The sequence below is a fragment of the Bufo gargarizans genome, chromosome 4 (assembly GCF_014858855.1).
Source record: "Bufo gargarizans isolate SCDJY-AF-19 chromosome 4, ASM1485885v1, whole genome shotgun sequence".
Taxonomy (NCBI): domain Eukaryota; kingdom Metazoa; phylum Chordata; class Amphibia; order Anura; family Bufonidae; genus Bufo; species Bufo gargarizans.
In genome coordinates this window covers 47,503,874-47,523,502 of record NC_058083.1, presented here as the reverse complement: position 1 = coordinate 47,523,502, position 19,629 = coordinate 47,503,874, and the positions used below count along the sequence as shown (strand labels likewise).

The 19,629-nt window shown below is 43.6% G+C and overlaps 1 protein-coding gene across 2 annotated transcripts in view; it reads left to right on the top strand.

The window, feature by feature from the left end:
* The window catches only part of CHRNA2 (cholinergic receptor nicotinic alpha 2 subunit), a 121,976-nt gene that overhangs the window by 47,065 nt on the left and 55,282 nt on the right, over positions 1-19,629 (top strand). For both annotated transcript variants that reach the window (XM_044291797.1, XM_044291798.1), the window contains exon 4: positions 13,340-13,384. In XM_044291797.1, the coding sequence (XP_044147732.1) occupies positions 13,340-13,384 (45 nt within the window). The remainder of the gene's footprint in view (positions 1-13,339; positions 13,385-19,629) is intronic.

The following is a 19,629-nucleotide window of genomic DNA, read 5'->3' as shown; positions in this document are numbered from 1 at the left end:
CGTAGCATGTGCGGCCTTCTCAGTGACCAGGACAAAGAAATAAGAAAAGGAAAACACAGCAGGTGGCGCTATACAGATACATTTTATTGAATAGCTCACTGGCTGTACAAAATGTTTAATTACTTGCAATTACAAAAGTATTCAGATCCAGGTGCTGGTTTCAAAATTGTAGAGCTTTTTCATGGGACAACCCCTTTAAGGAATACTTCAAATTTTTATTTTCCAGTCCCTCAGAGTGGATTACGTGGTGGTAGGGGTCAAAATAAAATTATTCTCAAACAGCCTCCATAGTCTACTGCTTCAGAATAGTGTGGGCGTACAGATTTTGATAAGTGACATCATCGGCTGCGCACACGCCCACTCCATCCATTTATAATTGTGCTGATGTCTAGTTCCTGATGTCTTGGACATGGCGGACGTTCAGGAAGATCTGCCAGAGTTGGCGCTGCAGATACTTGGTGGCCCAAGGGAAGGAGGGATATTAAGTGGGGGACCCCCTATCTATGATCTCTATATCTCCTGAGGTTACTATCCCTTTAACTTTAAAAAAAAAAAAAGAGAGAAAATCACAGGTCTCTGTAAATATTTGATTGTGCCGCTCCAGTTTGCACAATTACCCGCCACATACCCCGGCATCTGATACGTCCATGGCATCAGAGATAGCGCTATATTATAAAACAGCAGGATCTGCGCTGTGATGTAAAATGAATGTCAGCCATCGGGAATCTTCAATATGATGGTAACCATAACAACGGAATTGAACAGATTGAGAGATACATTGTTGCTCTCTGGTTACATTTCTATCACGTCTCTATTGTCGCTCGCACAGCAGCTGCCTGGCATCACGAGTGCTGATGAAGTGCCGGATTATTGGATTTCCTGGATTGCTGGGAGTTCAATGGCTATGTATGGCCACCTTTTTTTTTTTTTTTTTTTTCCTTCAATGGATCTAAAGTGAAGAAATAGTCTGTAAGAATCTGCCACCGTTTTATGTACACAGCTCCAATACATAGCTACTTTCCCCACAGTTTTTTTTCCAATGCTTGTTACCTACTGAATGAAAATGATTGTGAAGTACCGCGCTGCACTGGTGTGTGTGTATAGCCTGCAAGCCTAGAGACACATAGTCCTGCAAAGGAGCTGTGTACACAAAACGGTGGGAGATAAATTAATCAAAACTATGTGCAAAGTGGTACAATATGTATGTACCATCCTCCGCCCATTAGATTAATGCATAAAGGAAAGGGGCCGAAAAGAATAAAAATGAAAAAGGAGCCCCCTACTGGTTTTATCTCCCAGTAAATTAAGAACTGGAACTGGGTCACATCTCTTCAGGGGCCCCATAGCAGCATCACAGCTGCCTCTATGATACATAATATACCCTCTGTGCCCCTTATACCAGTCACATGATTGTGATAATGTCAGATCTAACCAGCCAAGCCAATGCTGATGAAACCCATATAACAGTACCAGCCACTTCAATGTCCATATCACATCTATAGCAGCCATATTGTAGCTCATCTCAGTGTCCAAATAAAAGTTTCAGCCATATCACCGACCATATAACAGTACCAGCCATATCAGTGACCATATAGCAGTACCAGCCATATCACTGACCATATAATAGTACCAGCCATATCACCGACCATATAGCAGTACCAGTCATATCACTGACCATTTAACAGTACCAGCTATATCACTGACCATATAACCGTACTAGCCATATCACTGACCATATAATAGTACCAGCCATGTCACCGACCATATAACAGTACCAGTCATACCAGTGACCATATAACAGTACCAGTTATATTACTGACCATATAACAGTACCAGCCATATTACTGACCATATAACAGTACCAGTGTCACGGCGGACGAGCACTCAGACACACAGATAAACCAACAACCAGGCTCTAGACGAGAAGCAGGGGAAGGGTCACCTCCTAGCTAATCCCTGACCTATCTCCCTGCACTGCTCAGCCCACATGCAGACCTTGGTGGTAGGAATGATGTGTCCCCGTGCCTGGGCTAAAACACCCTAGATTCCCTGAGATGGTGAAAAGGGGAAATAGGAGCAGCCTGCTCGCACAGAACCTGGATGGGAGAGATGACACAAACATAACTTAGACAGCAAACAACAAAAACTGAAACCACACTTATCTTATCTGAGCTGGAACAGACAACCTTCCTTCCTTGCTTCCAAGGCCAGACTGATTTCTATAACCCACTCAGAGCACTGGAATTGAGAGCCATTTAAACTAATGACCCCACCCAGTGCACCTGATGGGAGGCGGATCCAGCACGACTCCAAAATAAACACTAAACACGTGCTGCTATTCTGGCCGACCTCCGCACATAGTCAGAGCAGGGCATGACAGTACCCCCCCCTTCTACGGGTGACCTCCGGACACCACGGACCAACCTTATCTGGATGGGATCTATGAAAAGCCCTCACCAGTCGGCTGGCACTGACATCCAGTACCGGAACCCACATCCTCTCCTCAGGGCCGTATCCCCTCCAGTGTACCAAATACTGAAGGGAACCCCGAAGAACTCTAGAGTCGAGAACCCTGGAGATCTCGAACTCCAAATTTCCATCGACCAGAACAGGAGGAGGAGGCAATGGCGATGGTTCCACCGGTTTCACGTATTTTTTCAGTAAAGACCTGTGGAACACATCATGGATCCTCGAAGTTTGCGGAAGATCCAGCCGAAACGCTACTGGGTTGATCACCGCAGATATTTTGTACGGACCGATAAATCTTGGACCCAGTTTCCAAGATGGCACTCTCAACTTAATATTTTTAGTGGACAACCATACCAGATCACCCACACACAGGTCCGGACCAGTCACACGTCTCTTGTCAGCCATTCGCTTATACCTCTCACCCATCTTCTCCAAATTCCCTTGGATCTTCCGCCAGATGGAAGACAAGGCAGAAGAAAATCTCTCCTCCTCTGGCTTCCCAGAGGAACCAGTCCCAGAAAAGGTACCAAACTGAGGATGAAAGCCGTATGCGCCAAAAAACGGCGACTTACCCGTGGACTCCTGCCTACGGTTATTCAAAGCAAATTCTGCTAGAGACAAGAATGAGGACCAGTCCTCCTGATTCTCAGCCACAAAGCACCTCAAGTAGGTCTCCAGGTTTTGATTAGTACGCTCTGTCTGTCCATTCGACTGCGGATGAAAAGCCGAAGAGAACGAAAGTTGAATGCCCAGCCGAGAACAGAACGCCCTCCAAAACCTGGAGACACACTGCGTGCCCCTATCGGAGACCACATCCGAAGGAATACCATGCAATTTCACAATATTATCCACAACAATCTGCGCAAGGGTCTTGGCGTTAGGCAGACTAGTTAAAGATATGAAGTGAGCCATTATACTGAAACGGTCAACTACCACCAAAATTACTGTTCTCCCGGAGGAACTCGGTAGATCCGTAATAAAGTCCATAGACAAGTGCGTCCAGGGACGAGACGGAATAGACAATGGAAGAAGTGATCCAGCCGATCGAGTATGAGCAACCTTTGACCGAGCACAGGTTTCACAAGCTGCCACGTAATCCTCAATGCTCTTACGTAAGCCCGGCCACCAGAACCTCCGGGACACCAGATCAGAGGTGGACTTACCACCAGGATGTCCAGCAAGGACAGTATCGTGATGTTCCTTAAATACCTTGTATCGCAGGCCCTCAGAAACAAACAACCTCCCTGGGGGACAAGAACCAAGAGCCCCCTCCTGGGCTCCCAACACCTCCATCTCCAATTCGGGGTACAGAGCGGAGACCACCACCCCATCAGCCAAAATCGGAGCAGGATCCTCTGAATCACTTCCCCCAGGAAAGCTGCGAGACAAGGCATCTGCCTTGACGTTCTTAACCCCTGGGCGAAAGGTAATCACAAAATCGAACCTGGTAAAAAACAGTGACCATCTGGCCTGTCTAGGGTTCAGACGCTTGGCAGATTGCAAGTAAGCCAAATTCTTATGGTCTGTATATACCGTAACAGGGTGAGACGCCCCCTCCAACCAGTGATGCCATTCCTCAAAGGCCAACTTTATAGCCAGCAAGTCTCTATCTCCAACATCATAATTCCTCTCAGCGACCGAGAGCTTCTTGGATAAAAAAGCACACGGGACCCATTTGCCAGGAGATGAACCCTGCGACAGTACCGCTCCAACCCCCACTCCAGATGCATCAACCTCCACAATAAATGGCTGAGACACATCGGGCTGCACCAGAATGGGAGCAGACGCAAAACGCTCCTTAATAGCCGAAAAGGCCTGCAATGCCTCATCCGACCAGACAGAGACGTCAGCGCCCTTCTTAGTCATATCAGTGAGAGGTCTTACAATGGTGGAATAGTTTGAAATAAATTTCCTATAATAATTAGTAAACCCCAAAAACCGCATCAAAGCTTTCTGATTCTCTGGTCGGTCCCATTCCAGAACCGCCCGGACCTTTTCGGGATCCATATGAAAACCAGAATCAGAAAGCAGATATCCCAAGAACGGAAGCTCCTGCACCGAAAATAAACATTTCTCCAATTTAGCATATAATTTATTCTCCCGAAGGATCGTCAAAACCTGTCTCACATGATCCTGATGGGTCTTCAGATCAGGAGAGTAAATTAAAATGTCATCCAAATAAACCACCACGAACCTCCCCACCAAATGATGAAAAATGTCATTGACGAATCGCTGAAATACTGCTGGCGCGTTCGTCAACCCAAAAGGCATAACCAAGTCCCCAAAATACCCTCATGCGTATTGAAGGCCGTTTTTTCACTCATCCCCCTCCTTGATTCTGATCAGGTTGTAGGCCCCTCTCAAATCCAACTTGGAGAACACCTTGGCTCCCACAATCTGATCAAAAAGGTCAGAAATCAAAGGCAGGGGATACGGACCGTAATACGGTTCAATTCCCGGAAATCCGAACACGGTCTCAGCGATCCATATTTTTTTTATTTTTTTTACAAAGAACAAGTCTACTGCCACCTTAGATGGCCTAATATGACCTTTTGCCAAACTCTCGGCGATATACTTTCGCATGACCTCTCTTTCGGGTTGAGAAAGGTTGTAAAGCCGAGATTTTGGCAATTTAGCCCCTGGGATGAGATTAACTGGACAATCATAGTCTCGATGACGGGGCAATTCCTGAGCCCCACCCTCCGAAAAGACATCCGCAAAATCTGAGAGATACTGAGGTAAAGCCGTAGTGGACACACCAGAGATAGATGTGCCAAGACAATTGTCCGAACAAAACTCGCTCCAACCAATGATCTGTCTTGCTTGCCAATCTATAATTGGGTTATGTTTAGTCAACCATGGCAACCCCAAAACTATAGGAGCTGGCAAATCCTTCATGACAAAACAAGAAATAATCTCAACATGTGAATCACCCACCCTTAAGTGAATACCATGAACAATGTGAGTAAGACTCCTTTGAGAAAGAGGGGAAGAATCAATTGCAAAAACTCGAATCTCATTCTCTAAAGTGCAAGTACTTAGTCCTAGATTTTGAAGAAAAAGAGAGTCAATTAGGTTTATCCCAGCACCACAATCAAGGAATACTTCAAAAACAAAAAGTTCTTGACTCTAGCGCCACCATAGCTGGAAGGAGAAAACGGGAACTGCAGGGAGCTTGAGCTTGCATACCTGCCTGCTCCACCACACCATTCATACTACCAAGTGTCAGGGAAGGTTTTTTTTCTTTCTTTTTCTCTTCCACCTGCGGTTTAACATAAGGACAAGCAAAAATAAAATGACCACTCTTTCCACAATAGTAACACAGTTTGTCTAATTTCCTAAAGTCTCTACTATCAGAATGGCAAGAAACCTGACCTAGCTGCATGGGTTCCTCCGCTACCCCAGAGTTACCTGTAACATCACCCGGGGAGGCAGTAGAGACGAAACCACTCACAGAAGGGATCCCTTGCGCGGATGAGCCCTACACCTTTCTCTGATACGTCTATCTAACCGTACTGCTAAAGACATGGCATTCTCCAAAGAGTCTGGGTATTCATGAAAAGCAAGGGCATCCTTCATACTCTCAGATAACCCCTGACAAAACTGGCTACGTAATGCGGGATCATTCCACTCTGATTCAGTAGCCCATCTCCTAAACTCAACACAGTAAGCCTCTGCAGTATGTTCACCCTGAAATAAATTACGTAATCTCGACTCCGCCATCGAGACCCGATCTGGGTCATCGTAGATGAATCCCAGAGCCTTAAAAAATTCCTCCACCGACCGGAGGGCCCGAGAACCGGGTGGCAGAGAAAAGGCCCAGGATTGCGCGTCCCCTTTAAGCAGAGAAATGATTATTCCTATCCTCTGACTCTCATCACCTGACGACGATGGATGCAGCCGAAAAAAAAATTTGCAGGATTCTCTAAAACGGATAAAGTCATCCGTACCCCCTGAAAATCGATCAGGAAGAGCCACTTTAGGCTCCACACAAATTTGACCTGCACCTGATGCCAGAGCATTCTGACACCGTGTGACCGAACCACGTAGCTCCGCAACCTCTAGGGATAGCCCCTGCATGCGGTCAACTAACGCTTCAATTGACGCCATCACAAAACCGCTGAGCAATGACAGTCAAAGTTTGGCGGGTTATAATGTCACGGCGGACGAGCACTCAGACACACAGATAAACCAACAACCAGGCTCTAGGTGAGAAGCAGGGGAAGGGTCACCTGCTAGCTAATCCCTGACCTCTCTCCCTGCACTGCTCAGCCCACATGCAGACCTTGGTGGTAGGAATGATTTTAGCCTGGGCTAAAACACCCTAGATTCCCTGAGATGGTGAAAAGGGGAAATAGGAGCAGCCTGCTCGCACAGAACCTGGATGGGAGAGATGACACAAACACAACTTAGACAGCAAACAACAAAAACTGAAACCACACTTATCTTATCTGAGCTGGAACAGACAACCTTCCTTCCTTGCTTCCAAGGCCAGACTGATTTCTATAACCCACTCAGAGCACTGGAATTGAGAGCCATTTAAACTAATGACCCCACCCAGTGCACCTGATGGGAGGCGGATCCAGCACGACTCCAAAATAAACACTAAACACGTGCTGCTATTCTGGCCGACCTCCGCACATAGTCAGAGCAGGGCATGACAACCAGCTATATCACCGACCATATAACAGTACCAGCCATATCACTGACCATATAATAGTACCAGCCATATCACCGACCATATAACTATAATAGTCGCAGGTCGGCACTGCTGTTTGAAGTCGCGGTGCACGAGTCTGTGGGATGGCGTCCCAATGTAATTTTGCAGAAAAGACCGGCACTTGCTGTAGATCAATCTTGTATTTATTCAGTCACATATACAGGGAATAAGTGACGCGTTTCGGTGCTACCGCACCTTCATCAGACTTATCATCATACAAGAAACATTTCATGTTTAAATAGAGCGCCCAAACACAGGGAAATGACATCACACAGAAAACCACTCCCACCAATCAGTGTTAAATCAAAACATGTGAACAAAATGAAAACACACTTTATAGTAGCATTTCTTTGAATTCAATCTATATTATTCCTTCCTTATTGTGTTCTTCTTTCCTTAGGTCCGCTGTAAAAAAAAAATATCTAAGAAAAAATATAAGAAAAAAGGAATCTTTTTTATTTTTGTTTTAAAAAAAAATTTGGGTTACAAAAAAATTCTTTTACTATTCTCAGAAAAATTGCTTTATCTATTTTCCAAATGAAAATTTTGGGGAATTTTTATCAAGAAAAACCACCCATGATGTGCTTTAAAAGAGCTAGCAACATACGTGACAGGATAGTACGGGCAGATATTAGCAGCAATAGAACTGGACCTATACAGAGAGTATTGGCTACCCCCAAAATGGGAACTTTTCCCTGTTTAAATTGCGTACATTGTTCCAGTGTAATTAAGGGCACACATTTCACACACCCACAATCGGGTGAACGTATACCTATCAAAGGCTTTTTTACATGCGGAAGCCGCTTCGTCGTATACATCTTGAAGTGCCCTTGTGGTCTATTGTACGTGGGAGAAACTTCCACAAGGATGAAAGATAGATTAAGCAACCATAAATCTACCATTAGAAAGCAAAATGTATTATTTCCTGTACCATTTCATTTTCACGAACATAGACACACAGTGGCACAACTACGTTATCAGATCATTGAAAATGTACCCCTTCCACGCCGAGGTGGAGATAGAAATAAATTATTGCTTCAAAGGGAGGCTTATTGGATACACCGATTACAAACGATTGAGCCCCGCGGACTCAACCGTGAATATAAATGTACAAAGCTTCCTTTGATAGATTACCTTACTAAAAATATAAAAAATATAATTTTTTCTTGATAAAAATTCCAAAAATTTTCTTTTGGAAAATAGATAAATCAATTTTTCTGAGAATAGTAAAATAATTTTTTTGTAACCCAAAATTTTTTTTAAAACAAAAATAAAAAAGATTCCTTTTTTCTTATATTTTTTCTTATATATATTTTTTTACAGCGGACCTAAGGAAAGAAGAACACAATAAGGAAGGAATAATATAGATTGAATTCAAAGAAATGCTACTATAAAGTGTGTTTTCATTTTGTTCACATGTTTTGATTTAACACTGATTGGTGGGAGTAGTTTTCTGTGTGATGTCATTTCCCTGTAACACCGAAATGCGTCACTTATTCCCTGTATATGTGACTGAATAAATACAAGATTGATCTAAACCGACCATATAACAGTACCAGCCATATCACTGACCATATAATAGTACCAGCCATATCACTGACCATATAACAGTACCAGCCATATCACCGACCATATAGCAGTACCAGTCATATCACTGACCATATAACAGTACCAGCCATATCACTGACCATATAACAGTACCAGCCATATCACTGACCATATAACAGTACCAGCCATATCACTGACCATATAACAGTACCAGCCATATCACCGACCATATAACAGTACCAGCCATATCACCGACCATATAACAGTACCAGCCATATCACTGACCATATAACAGTACCGGCCATATCACTGACCATATAACAGTACCAGCCATATCACTGACCATATAACAGTACCAGCCATATTACCGACCATATAACAGTACCAGCCATATCACTGACCATATAACAGTACCAGCCATATCACTGACCATATAACAGTACCAGCCATATCAGTGACCATATAACAGTACCAGCCATATCAGTGACCATATAACAGTACCAGCCATATCAGTGACTATATAATAGTACCAGCCATATCACTGACCATATAACAGTACCAGCCATATCAGTGACCATATAACAGTACCAGCCATATCAGTGACTATATAATAGTACCAGCCATATCACTGACCATATAACAGTACCAGCCATATCAGTGACCATATAACAGTACCAGCCATATCAGTGACCATATAACAGTACCAGCCATATCAGTGACTATATAATAGTACCAGCCATATCAGTGACCATATAGCAGTACCAGCCATATCACTGACCATATAACGGTACCAGTCATACCAGTGACCATATAGCAGTACCAGCCATATCACTGACCATATAACAGTACCAGCCATATCACTGACCATATAACAGTACCAGCCATATCAGTGACTATATAATAGTACCAGCCATATCACTGGCCATATAGCAGTACCAGCCATATCACTGACCATATAACAGTACCAGCCATATCAGTGACCATATAACAGTACCAGCCATATCAGTGACCATATAATAGTACCAGCCATATCAGTGACCATATAACAGTACCAGTCATATCACTGACCATATAACAGTACCAGTGATATCACTGGCCATATAAGGGTACCAGCTATATCAATGACTATATAACAGTACCAGTTATATTATTGCTCACAGAATTGTACCGGTTACATCCATGGTCATCTCAGTGTCAATAAGCTACTGAAAGCCCGATAAGGTCTAATTTTGTTGTGCCCGCCATGCTAGGACCCTGGTAATAGTGTCAGTTGCTCTATTCCAAATAATATACCTGACTAGTTAATTTTTGTGACTTCCCCATGCCTGGAAATGGTATTGGTGTTGGTATTAGATCTCTATGACCCACTATAAACCTCCAGTTACATCAATTGTCCCAGAAGAGCCCCAAATACAGCAAACCTATAGCCCCCCTATGACCACTTAACCAGAACCCAGCTCAGCTTATTCAGTCTCCCAGTGAAGACCTGGTCTTATAACCCTGACCTCATCATACGACACCATCTCATTACCCTCCCTTTAAATCAACCCCAGACTTACAATAATGGAGATGCCGTGCCTTTAAGTGCCTCTGCTGCAAATCATTTAAGTGCTGAATCTGTGAATTTGTCGCCATTAACATAAAGCACATCCTACACAGCTCGATACACATGTAATCTATCAATTACCGGCCTCAGCGGCTGCTATCACATATGGTTAAGAAAAATATTGGGTCTACTGAGCATTACCGAAATGAACATTGACCTTGATCGGCGACTGGAACCAATCTAACGTGCAGGATTTATATGATAAAAACGTATGCAAACAGTGCGTGCTGGTTTAAAGTGCACCCTGGTAAAGCTGGGTGAGATGCTCTGCAGGAGGAAGAGGGGCAAGGGCACTGCTATAGGGAATGCAGAAGTAGCCATTGCAGTAGACCTTGGAGATTTAACTCTGAGGAAGGGTTACTAAGGACTTTGCTTTCAAATTCATTGAGTATTAGCGTAGACGCGTTTCAGGTCAGTCTTCCCAAAATGGACCAGAGCCGACCCCTCTGTGCATTTACACTGCCAGCAGCCTACTGTTGAGGACCAGCAATGGTCAAGATTGGAGCTAAGAGCTTTCAGGGCCTCAACATCTAAGGGATCAAAACCAAGTGTTGTGTGTGTTGGGGGAGGGGGGTGTAGGCACTAAACCTTTGTGATTTCCCACATAGGAAAGACAAAAACTTCATAACTGCACACCCTGAAGCCAAAAAAGCTGCCGCCCCAACCTTTTATTACAGGAGTTGATAGAACTTTTTGTGATTAGACATATACAGTAAATTCTGAACTCTGAGATAATAAGTCAGATTGGGAGATAATATGTCAGTGCTCAGAGAGATGGAAGGAATCTTTGCTCTGGGATACGTTAGTGTCAGGGCTATGTGATAAGATAATAAGTCAGGGTTCTTGCTTAACGTTCACCAGCCTTTTAAGTAGTAAGCCACTTTTTAATATGTCAGACCGATGAGATAATAAGTCAGTAATCTGAGTTTTCCGTTGGGCATAATAAGTCAGTGCTTTGAGATTCAGAAAGTATAAGCTCAGAGATAATTGCTCTCATTTGAAGTCAGGATCGGAGATAATAAGTCACTGATCAGAGATAATATGTCAGAGCTTTGAGGTAATATATCAGAAATGTGAATTCATTTGTCAGAGCTGTGAGATAATATCAGACATCTGAGATAGTAACTCAGAGCTATGCAAAAATAATTATGAGCTATCAGTTAGTATCTCAGAGCTTTTAGCTTATAGATCAGCTCTATGAGATATGTCAGAGCTATGGGATAATATTTCACAGCTATGCAATAATTTGTCAGAGCTGTGCCATAGTAACCAAGAGCCATGAGTTAATTGGATAGTTAGTCAAAGCTCAGAGAGAGTATGTCTGAGCTATGAGATATGTCGGAGATGTGAGATAGTGAATCAGAACTATGAGATAATAAGTCAGATCAATATGATAATATGTCAGAGCTGTGAGATAGTAAATCAGAACTATGAGATAATATCAGAGCTTTTAGCTTATAGATCAGCTCTGTGAGATATGTCAAAATTACGGGATAATATCAGAACTATGAGATAATAAGTCAGAGCGATAAGATACTATCTCACAGCTCTAACATATTATCTTATTGCTCTGACTTATTATCTCATAGTTCTGATATTATCCCGTAGCTTTGACATATCTCATAGAGCTGATCTATAAGCTAAAAGCTCTGAGATTATCTCATAGTTCTGATTTACTATCTCACAGCTCTGACATATTAACACGGAGCTATGAGATAATATATGGGATTAGTCAGAGCTCAGAGACAGTAAATCAGAGCTATGAAATATGTCAGAACTGTGAAATAATAACTCAGCTGTGAGATAGTATGTCAGAGCTTTAAGCTAATAAGTCAGAGCGCTGAGATAATAATTTATATATTATCTCTAAGATAATATGACAAAGCTTTGAGCTAGTAACTCAGAGACATGCAAGAGTAAGTATGAGCTATCAGTTAGTGTGTCAAAGCTTTAGCTTGTAGATCAACTCTATGAGATATGTCACATCTACGGGATTATTTTTTCACAGCCATGCAATAATATGTCAGAGCTGTGACGTAGTAACTGAGCTATGACATAATATATTGGATAGCTAGTCAAAGCTCAGAGATAGTAAGTCAGAGCTGTGAGATAATACATCAGCACTAGGAGATATATCAGAGCTGTGAGATAGTAGCTCATCTGTGAGAGCGGTGAGATAATAAGTCAGAGCTCTGAAATCATAATTTATTTTTAAGCAGAGCTTTACTTTAATGCAACCGATTTCCAGCATTTTCCAATCTCCCGAGTTTTCTGCCCCAGTATAATGTTGACACCCCTCGGACAGAACATATTTCAGGCCCCCTCCTTCCTGCAGAGCCCCTCCATTTATACGGCAGGACCTAACTTTATCCACGAGTCCTGCGCCGATCACTTACAAAAATCTAATATACAAAATATAGAATTCAGATCCTATCATCCTGTGTTCTGTCAGGCAGCCCCGATTACCGTGCTTGTATTATGTCTATTACAGGCATAACCTATTGCACCAGACATATCAGATACTCGGCTCTGCCTTACTAGGCCACCTGTTGCGAGGTCACCATCACTTATTTAACACACCCGTTTTTCTAGTCGCTGACTAACTGTAATGTCTCCATATACATTAATGAACCAATAAATAATAACCCGCTATTAATATAATGGCGGCACGCTTGGCTGGAGCTCCACAGTCGCTGATATAGAAACCCCATGGCGGTATTTTTCTTTCATTTTAGCTCTATAAATATTAATATGTTTCTCTGCAGCTTCTGCCGCCGTCAGGATTCTGTTCTTTATTGGTGGCGCCGGGTGGACCCACCGGGTAATGAGATCTTTGGTGACGGGTTATTTCGTGCTTATCTGAGGCCCTTTTAAGAGCCGTTCTTCCATTTTCTCCTCCGATTACTGATAAAGCTTTGATTGCGGCGCATCTAGAGAATATTGTCGACTGATCATGCCACCACTGAAACTCTGACTTTGTTTTCTGTTGTTTGCAGGATGAGAAAAATCAAATGATGACGACGAACGTGTGGCTCAAGCAGGTAGGTCTGATGGGTACACATGGCGCGGGGTAAAAAAATAAATTGTAGGGAACTGGAGTTTTTGCCCTAAAAATATAGATCGTGAAGAAACACCGTTACTTTTCCCCAGTTTTTCAGTTACTTTTGCTCTTTGTTGTGGGAAAGACAATTCTATTCTATTTTAAGCTGCTGTTGATGGATCTTTTTTTCTTTTATGATGGATCTTTATTTAGTAGTTTGGGCCATATTTACTGGTCATGCCACCCTAGTCACATAGCCCTCTATTAAAGAGGATGTGCCACGTCTAATCTGAGGGGTCTGACCAATAGGATGTGAATGATCACGAGAAATGGGGATCCCATGCCACCTGTATGAACCGAGCAGCCGCTTATGGGTGTGTTTGGGGTATGAGAATAAATTGGCAGCGGACAAGAGGAATCTGCCGCTCCTGGTATACTAGTGGCATAGGACCGCCATTCTCTTGATCAGTGAGGGTCCCAGTGATCAGACCACCACCGATCAGACGCCTATTCACCATCCTATGGACGGAGGACAACATATGAACTTGGAACAAACCCTGCTTTTCTGACGAGTAGGGGTTCTTCAAAGTGGAGCAATACGATAACAGAACCAAACTTACTACATAGGTTTAGTACCCGAACCAAGCTTACTACGTAGGCTTAGTACCAGAACCAAGCTTACTACATAGGCTCAGTATCAGAACCAAGCTTACTACATAGGCTTAGTACCAGAACCAAGCTTACTACATAGGCTCAGTATCAGAACCAAGCGAACTACATAGATCCAGTACCAGAACCAAGATTACTATATAGGCTCAGTATCAGAACCAAGCTAACTACATAGGCTCAGTACCAGCACTAAGCTTACTACATGAGTTTAGTACCAGAACCAAGCTTACTACATAGGCTCAGTACCAGAACCTAGCTTACTACATAGGCTCAGTACCAAAATCAAGCTTACTACATAGGCTCAGTACCAGAACCTAGCTTACTACATGGGCTCAGTACCAAAACCAAGCTTACTACATAGGTTCAGTATCAGAACCAAGCTTACTACATAGGCTCAGTATCAGAACCAAGCTTACTACATAGGCTTAGTACCAGAACCAAGCTTACTACATAGGTTCAGTACCAGAATCAAGCTTACTACATAGGCTCAGTATCAGAACCAAGCTAACTACATAGGCTCAGTACCAGAACTAAGCTTACTGAATGAGTTTAGTACCAGAACCAAGCTTACTACATAGGCTCAGTACCAGAACCTAGCTTACTACATAGGCTCAGTACCAAAACCAAGCTTACTACATAGGCTCAGTACCAGAACCTAGCTTACTACATGGGCTCAGTACCAGAACCAAGCTTACCACATAGGCTCAGTACCAGAACCAAGCTTACTACATAGGCTCAGTACCAGAACCAAGCTTACTACATAGGCTCAGTACCAGAACCAATCTTACTACATAGACTTAGTACCAGAACCAAGCTTACTACATGGGCTCAGTACCAGAACCAAGCTTACTGTGTGGCTTTGGTACCAGAACCAAGCTTACTGGATACAATACATGCAGGACCAAAGATAATTTCAGTCATACAGAGAAAACGTAAAACACAAATTCCATGAGATTTGCCAATGTCCCCAAAAATTGCCAAACATGACATAAACCTTGTGAAAGTTGCAGGTAGCATGCAAATTCTGTGCAATGTTTTACCTATAAGAAAAAGATAAAAATGACAAAAAGCCCTGGAATAACAAAATAAGATAATAGCATTTTATAGCAAAAATTGTGCCAAAAGTGAGTACTTGTGGCATAGTGTAATTTTTTTATAGAGAGATTTGTACAATACAAAGCCATCATATAGGACAAATAGAAGTCAGAGATCAGCACTTAGGGAAAATAAAATATGGTGTCTGCCAATAGTAATGGAACATAACAGGATTTCTCTACTTTTGTAAGTAATGAAAAATTTCTAGTAGAAGCCATCACTTTCTAAACCCTAATGGTGAATGAGATCGTCAATAAAGCATCTCCCTGCCCTCTATTAGTCCTCCTGGCCAAACTACCAAGAATGGTAATGTTTCCCATCTTCCATCCAAATAGGATGCAGTACAGTATTATAGTTACGGTATATAATTGTACATAGGAGCAGTAATATAGCAGTTATATTCTTGTACATAGGAGGCAGTATTATAGTAGTTATATTCTTGTACATAGGAGGCAGTATTATAGTAGTTATATTCTTTATCAAATTTCTTTTTATTTGAGAGATATACACAGTCATGTAGAGAAACCTACATCTTGTGTCCAGACGCAGCTGGAAAAGTGCATAATCAGCAAGCACACTATGTGCAAAATGATGGCATACACGACTTCAAATAATAAAGTGACAAATGAACAAATATCTGACGAGGGGGGATTATAACAAGACAAAGGAAGGTGAAACAGGGGGGGATAGAGGGGAGGGGGAGAGTTGGATGTCAATCAACATCTTAAGTCAAGACATGTCTAAACTTAGAAATTGCGATATAGCTTCCAAGGAGACCATATTTTTACAAAAACTGCTCTAGAGTCATTTTCCCAGTGGGCTAATTCTTCGAACCGATATAATTGGTCAATTTTTTCCGTCCACATCAAGAACGAAGGGGCTGATTCATTTTTCCATAAAAGAGGGATCAGCAGTCGAGCTGCTGTAATAAGCATGGTTGGTAGGTTATACTTTGAGGGAGTGAGCGTGCTATTTGGGCACCAGAGCAGCAGGAGTTTTGCATCTAAGGTAATCTGGATGTCACATATCCTGTTTATAGCTGTCCCTACCTCAACCCAGAACGGTTTGATTTTCTCGCAGCTCCACCAAATATGAGACAAAGAGCCAATGTCTCCTCCACACCTCCAGCAGCCGTTTGGGATAGCGGGATTGAGCTTGTGAAGGAATTCCGGCGTCTTATACCATCTTGTAAGTAATTTATAAGAGTTTGCCTGGATTTTAATACAACGGTTGAAACCATGTGAGTGTGTGAGGATGAACGCCTTTTCAGGTTCTGACAAAGTCAGAGACAGTTCCTTCTCCCACGCTGCAAGGAACCACAGATCTGGAGGTGCGGAGGAGAGTAACTCCCTGTAGAACGTGGAGAGAGGTTTCTTGGGGCGAAGGGCGTTAGCGATTTTCCCCTCCAACCAAGAGGGATCAACCGTGGGCCTGGGCAGAGATTTCAAAAGCGCCAAGTCTTTCTTAAACGCCATAAGCGATAGGAAAGAGGCTCCTTGAACCCTCGGGATTTCATATATCTTACTCCAATTTAAGGCACCTGATACAGTAAAGATGTCTTTCAGTTTAAAGTTGGCTAGTATAGCCCAAATTCCTGTCGCATCAGAGGTGGCCGGGTGTACATACGCCTGCAGCAGATCTAAGGGGAGACTCAAGCTTGGGAACCTAAGGGTAGAGGACCCATATAATTTGGTCCATTCCAATAACAGACCCTTCCATAGTGGCGAGGTGAACTTATTATTAGCAGTACATTTGCGTAACCCCCAAAGAACTAACTTGTCCCTATATGAGAGCAGATGGCACTCCAGTCGGGAGACAAGGCCGAGAGGGCGCCAGGCGATGAGGCTCAAAGCTCTGTTCAGCATCGACGCTTTATAGTAAAGGTATATGTCGGGTAGGCCGAAGCCTCCCAACCTCTTCTCCCGAGTGAGAGTGGCATAAGCCAGTCTAGGGGACCCTCCAGACCAAACAAAGGTTGAGATGACCCTGCGGACCTCCACAAAGAAGGAATGGGGTAGCCAGATAGGGAGTGTTTGGATGAGGTACAGCAGTCTGGGGACAATAAAAGCTTTAATGAAGTTCTTCCGCCCAATCCAAGAGATAAACGGAAGCTTCAAAGCTTGTAAGTGTGATCTAATGGATTTCAGCAGAGGTACATAATTTAACTCGAAAAGATCTTCTGGTTTTGCTGAGATATGTGTACCCAGAAAAGGGATTGACTTAGCGGCCCATGAAAAAGCAGCGATACCTTTAAGCGTATCCACGGTAGCGGAAGGGCAAGAAATATTCAGGGCTTGTGACTTAGTATAATTGATCTTAAAATTTGAGACTGCTCCATATTCCTCAAAAAGGGCCTGAAGTCTGGGGAAGGAAGTTAGAGGGTTGGACGTTATGACCAAAAGGTCGTCTGCAAAAGCGGCCGTCAGATGGGTATGCGACCCCAAGGTGATCCCCCTAATGTCTGGATCTTGCCGGATCCTGGCCAGCAGGGTCTCCATGACAATAACAAAGAGGGCAGGTGAGAGTGGGCACCCCTGCCTCGTCCCATTAGTAATGGGAAAAGCTGGGGAGAGTGTTCCATTAATCCGTATTCTGGCAGAGGGGAGCGAATAGAGTGAGAAAATGGATTGAATGAACTGGTCCGGAAGGCCAAACTTCGACAGTGCTCGAGACATGAATTGCCAACTGATCCTGTCAAAGGCCTTCTCTGCGTCTGTACTGAGAAGAGCTAAGGGTATTGACTGCTTGCGAGCATGCGTGATCAATTGTATGACACGGACCGTATTTTCGCTTCCCTGCCTGCCAGAGACGAACCCCACCTGCTCCTCATTGATAATGCCAGGGAGAACCGCCTGAATACGTTGAGCCAAGATTTTGGCCCACCATTTCACATCTGTGTTTAGGAGCGAAATAGGGCGGTAACTCCCGCAATTTAGGGGATCCTTATTTTCCTTGTGGATGACCGTGATATGTGCTGAAAGCGATTGGGGAGGGAGGGAACCCCCTTGGAGTAAGTAGTTACATAAGGTATTAAAATGGGGAATTAGGGTCTGCTTAAAGGATTTGTAGTAAGATATGGTAAAACCATCAGGGCCTGGGCTTTTCCCTGAGGGTATGGATGAGAGAACTTTACAAATTTCATCGTCTGTGATGGGAGACAGGAGCTGGGCTGACTGAGCTGGGGTAATAGTAGGTAACCGGAGGGAGGAGAGGAATTTCTCTGTCGCTTCACCTAATTGAGCTGGTGACATGTGATCTGGCGTCTTAAGGTTGTATAGGTCCCTATAGAAGGCGCAGAAGGTCTTAGCTATATCTGGGGTCCCGTTATGAAGGACGCCTCTGTCATCTTTAACTGCCGCAATAAAGGAGTCAGTTCTTTGTTTCTTCACTAAAGCGGACATTAGTCTATTCCCTTTATCTCCGTGCGCATACGAACGGAATTTAGCTCTAAGTAAAAGCTTAGCTGAGGTGACGTTTAGCAGGTTCTTGAGCTTAGTACGGGCTTCTGCGAGCTCTGAGGCACAGCTAAGGGCCTGGGAGGATTTGTGCGTTAGCTCTAGAGCCTGAATCTGGGAGAGAAGTGTCGCCACTCCCTGATTCCGTTGTCTTTTGATATGAGCACCTAAAGCTATCAATTCGCCTCTCAGGACCGCCTTATGGGTTTCCCAAATAATAGCAGGGGAGGGAGCGTCAGGGCCTGTAGTATTAGATGTGAAGAAATCCTTTATGATAGAAGATAATTTAGCAGCATGGGAGGAGTCCGAGATAATAGTCTCGTTAATACGCCAATTCCATTCCCTCTTTGGGAGGTCTCGCAGGGACATGTTCAGAAATACCGGAGCGTGGTCAGACAGGGTGATGTTCCCTATGCGGGAATTAATGACTCTGTTAGCCCAGGATTTGGATAAGAATAAATAGTCTAATCTATGGTAAGATAGTTTAGCAGCTGAATAAAAGGAAAAATCCCTACCAGTAGGGTTAGTGGTGCGCCAGATATCTAGAACTCCCAACCTCTGCAGGGCTAGCTTAAGGCGCCTCAAACGAGTATGTGTGATGGCAGACTTCCCATTAGAAGCATCTAGTGCAGGATCAAGGGTAGCATTAAAATCGCCTCCTAGAATAACCATTCCCTCCTTAAAGGAGGATAGTAGGCCAAGGGTCTGAACGAGCCAAGCAACCTGTCCTCTATTGGGAGCATATACAGTTGCCAGGGTAACAGGAGTGTCAGCAATAGTGCCCTTAACAAACAGGTATCGACCCTCAGGGTCTGCAGATACGGCAGAATGCTTAAAGGGAAGCTGCTTGTGGATTGCTATGCTGACACCCCTGCTAGCCGAACTATACGTGCTGTGGAACCACTGAGAAAACCGTTTGGGGGGCAATTTGGGGGTCTTACCCTCTCGGAAGTGGGTTTCCTGGAAGAATGCTATAGACACTTTATCCCTCTGTAAAAGGGCCAGGATTTGGGACCGCTTGCAAGGC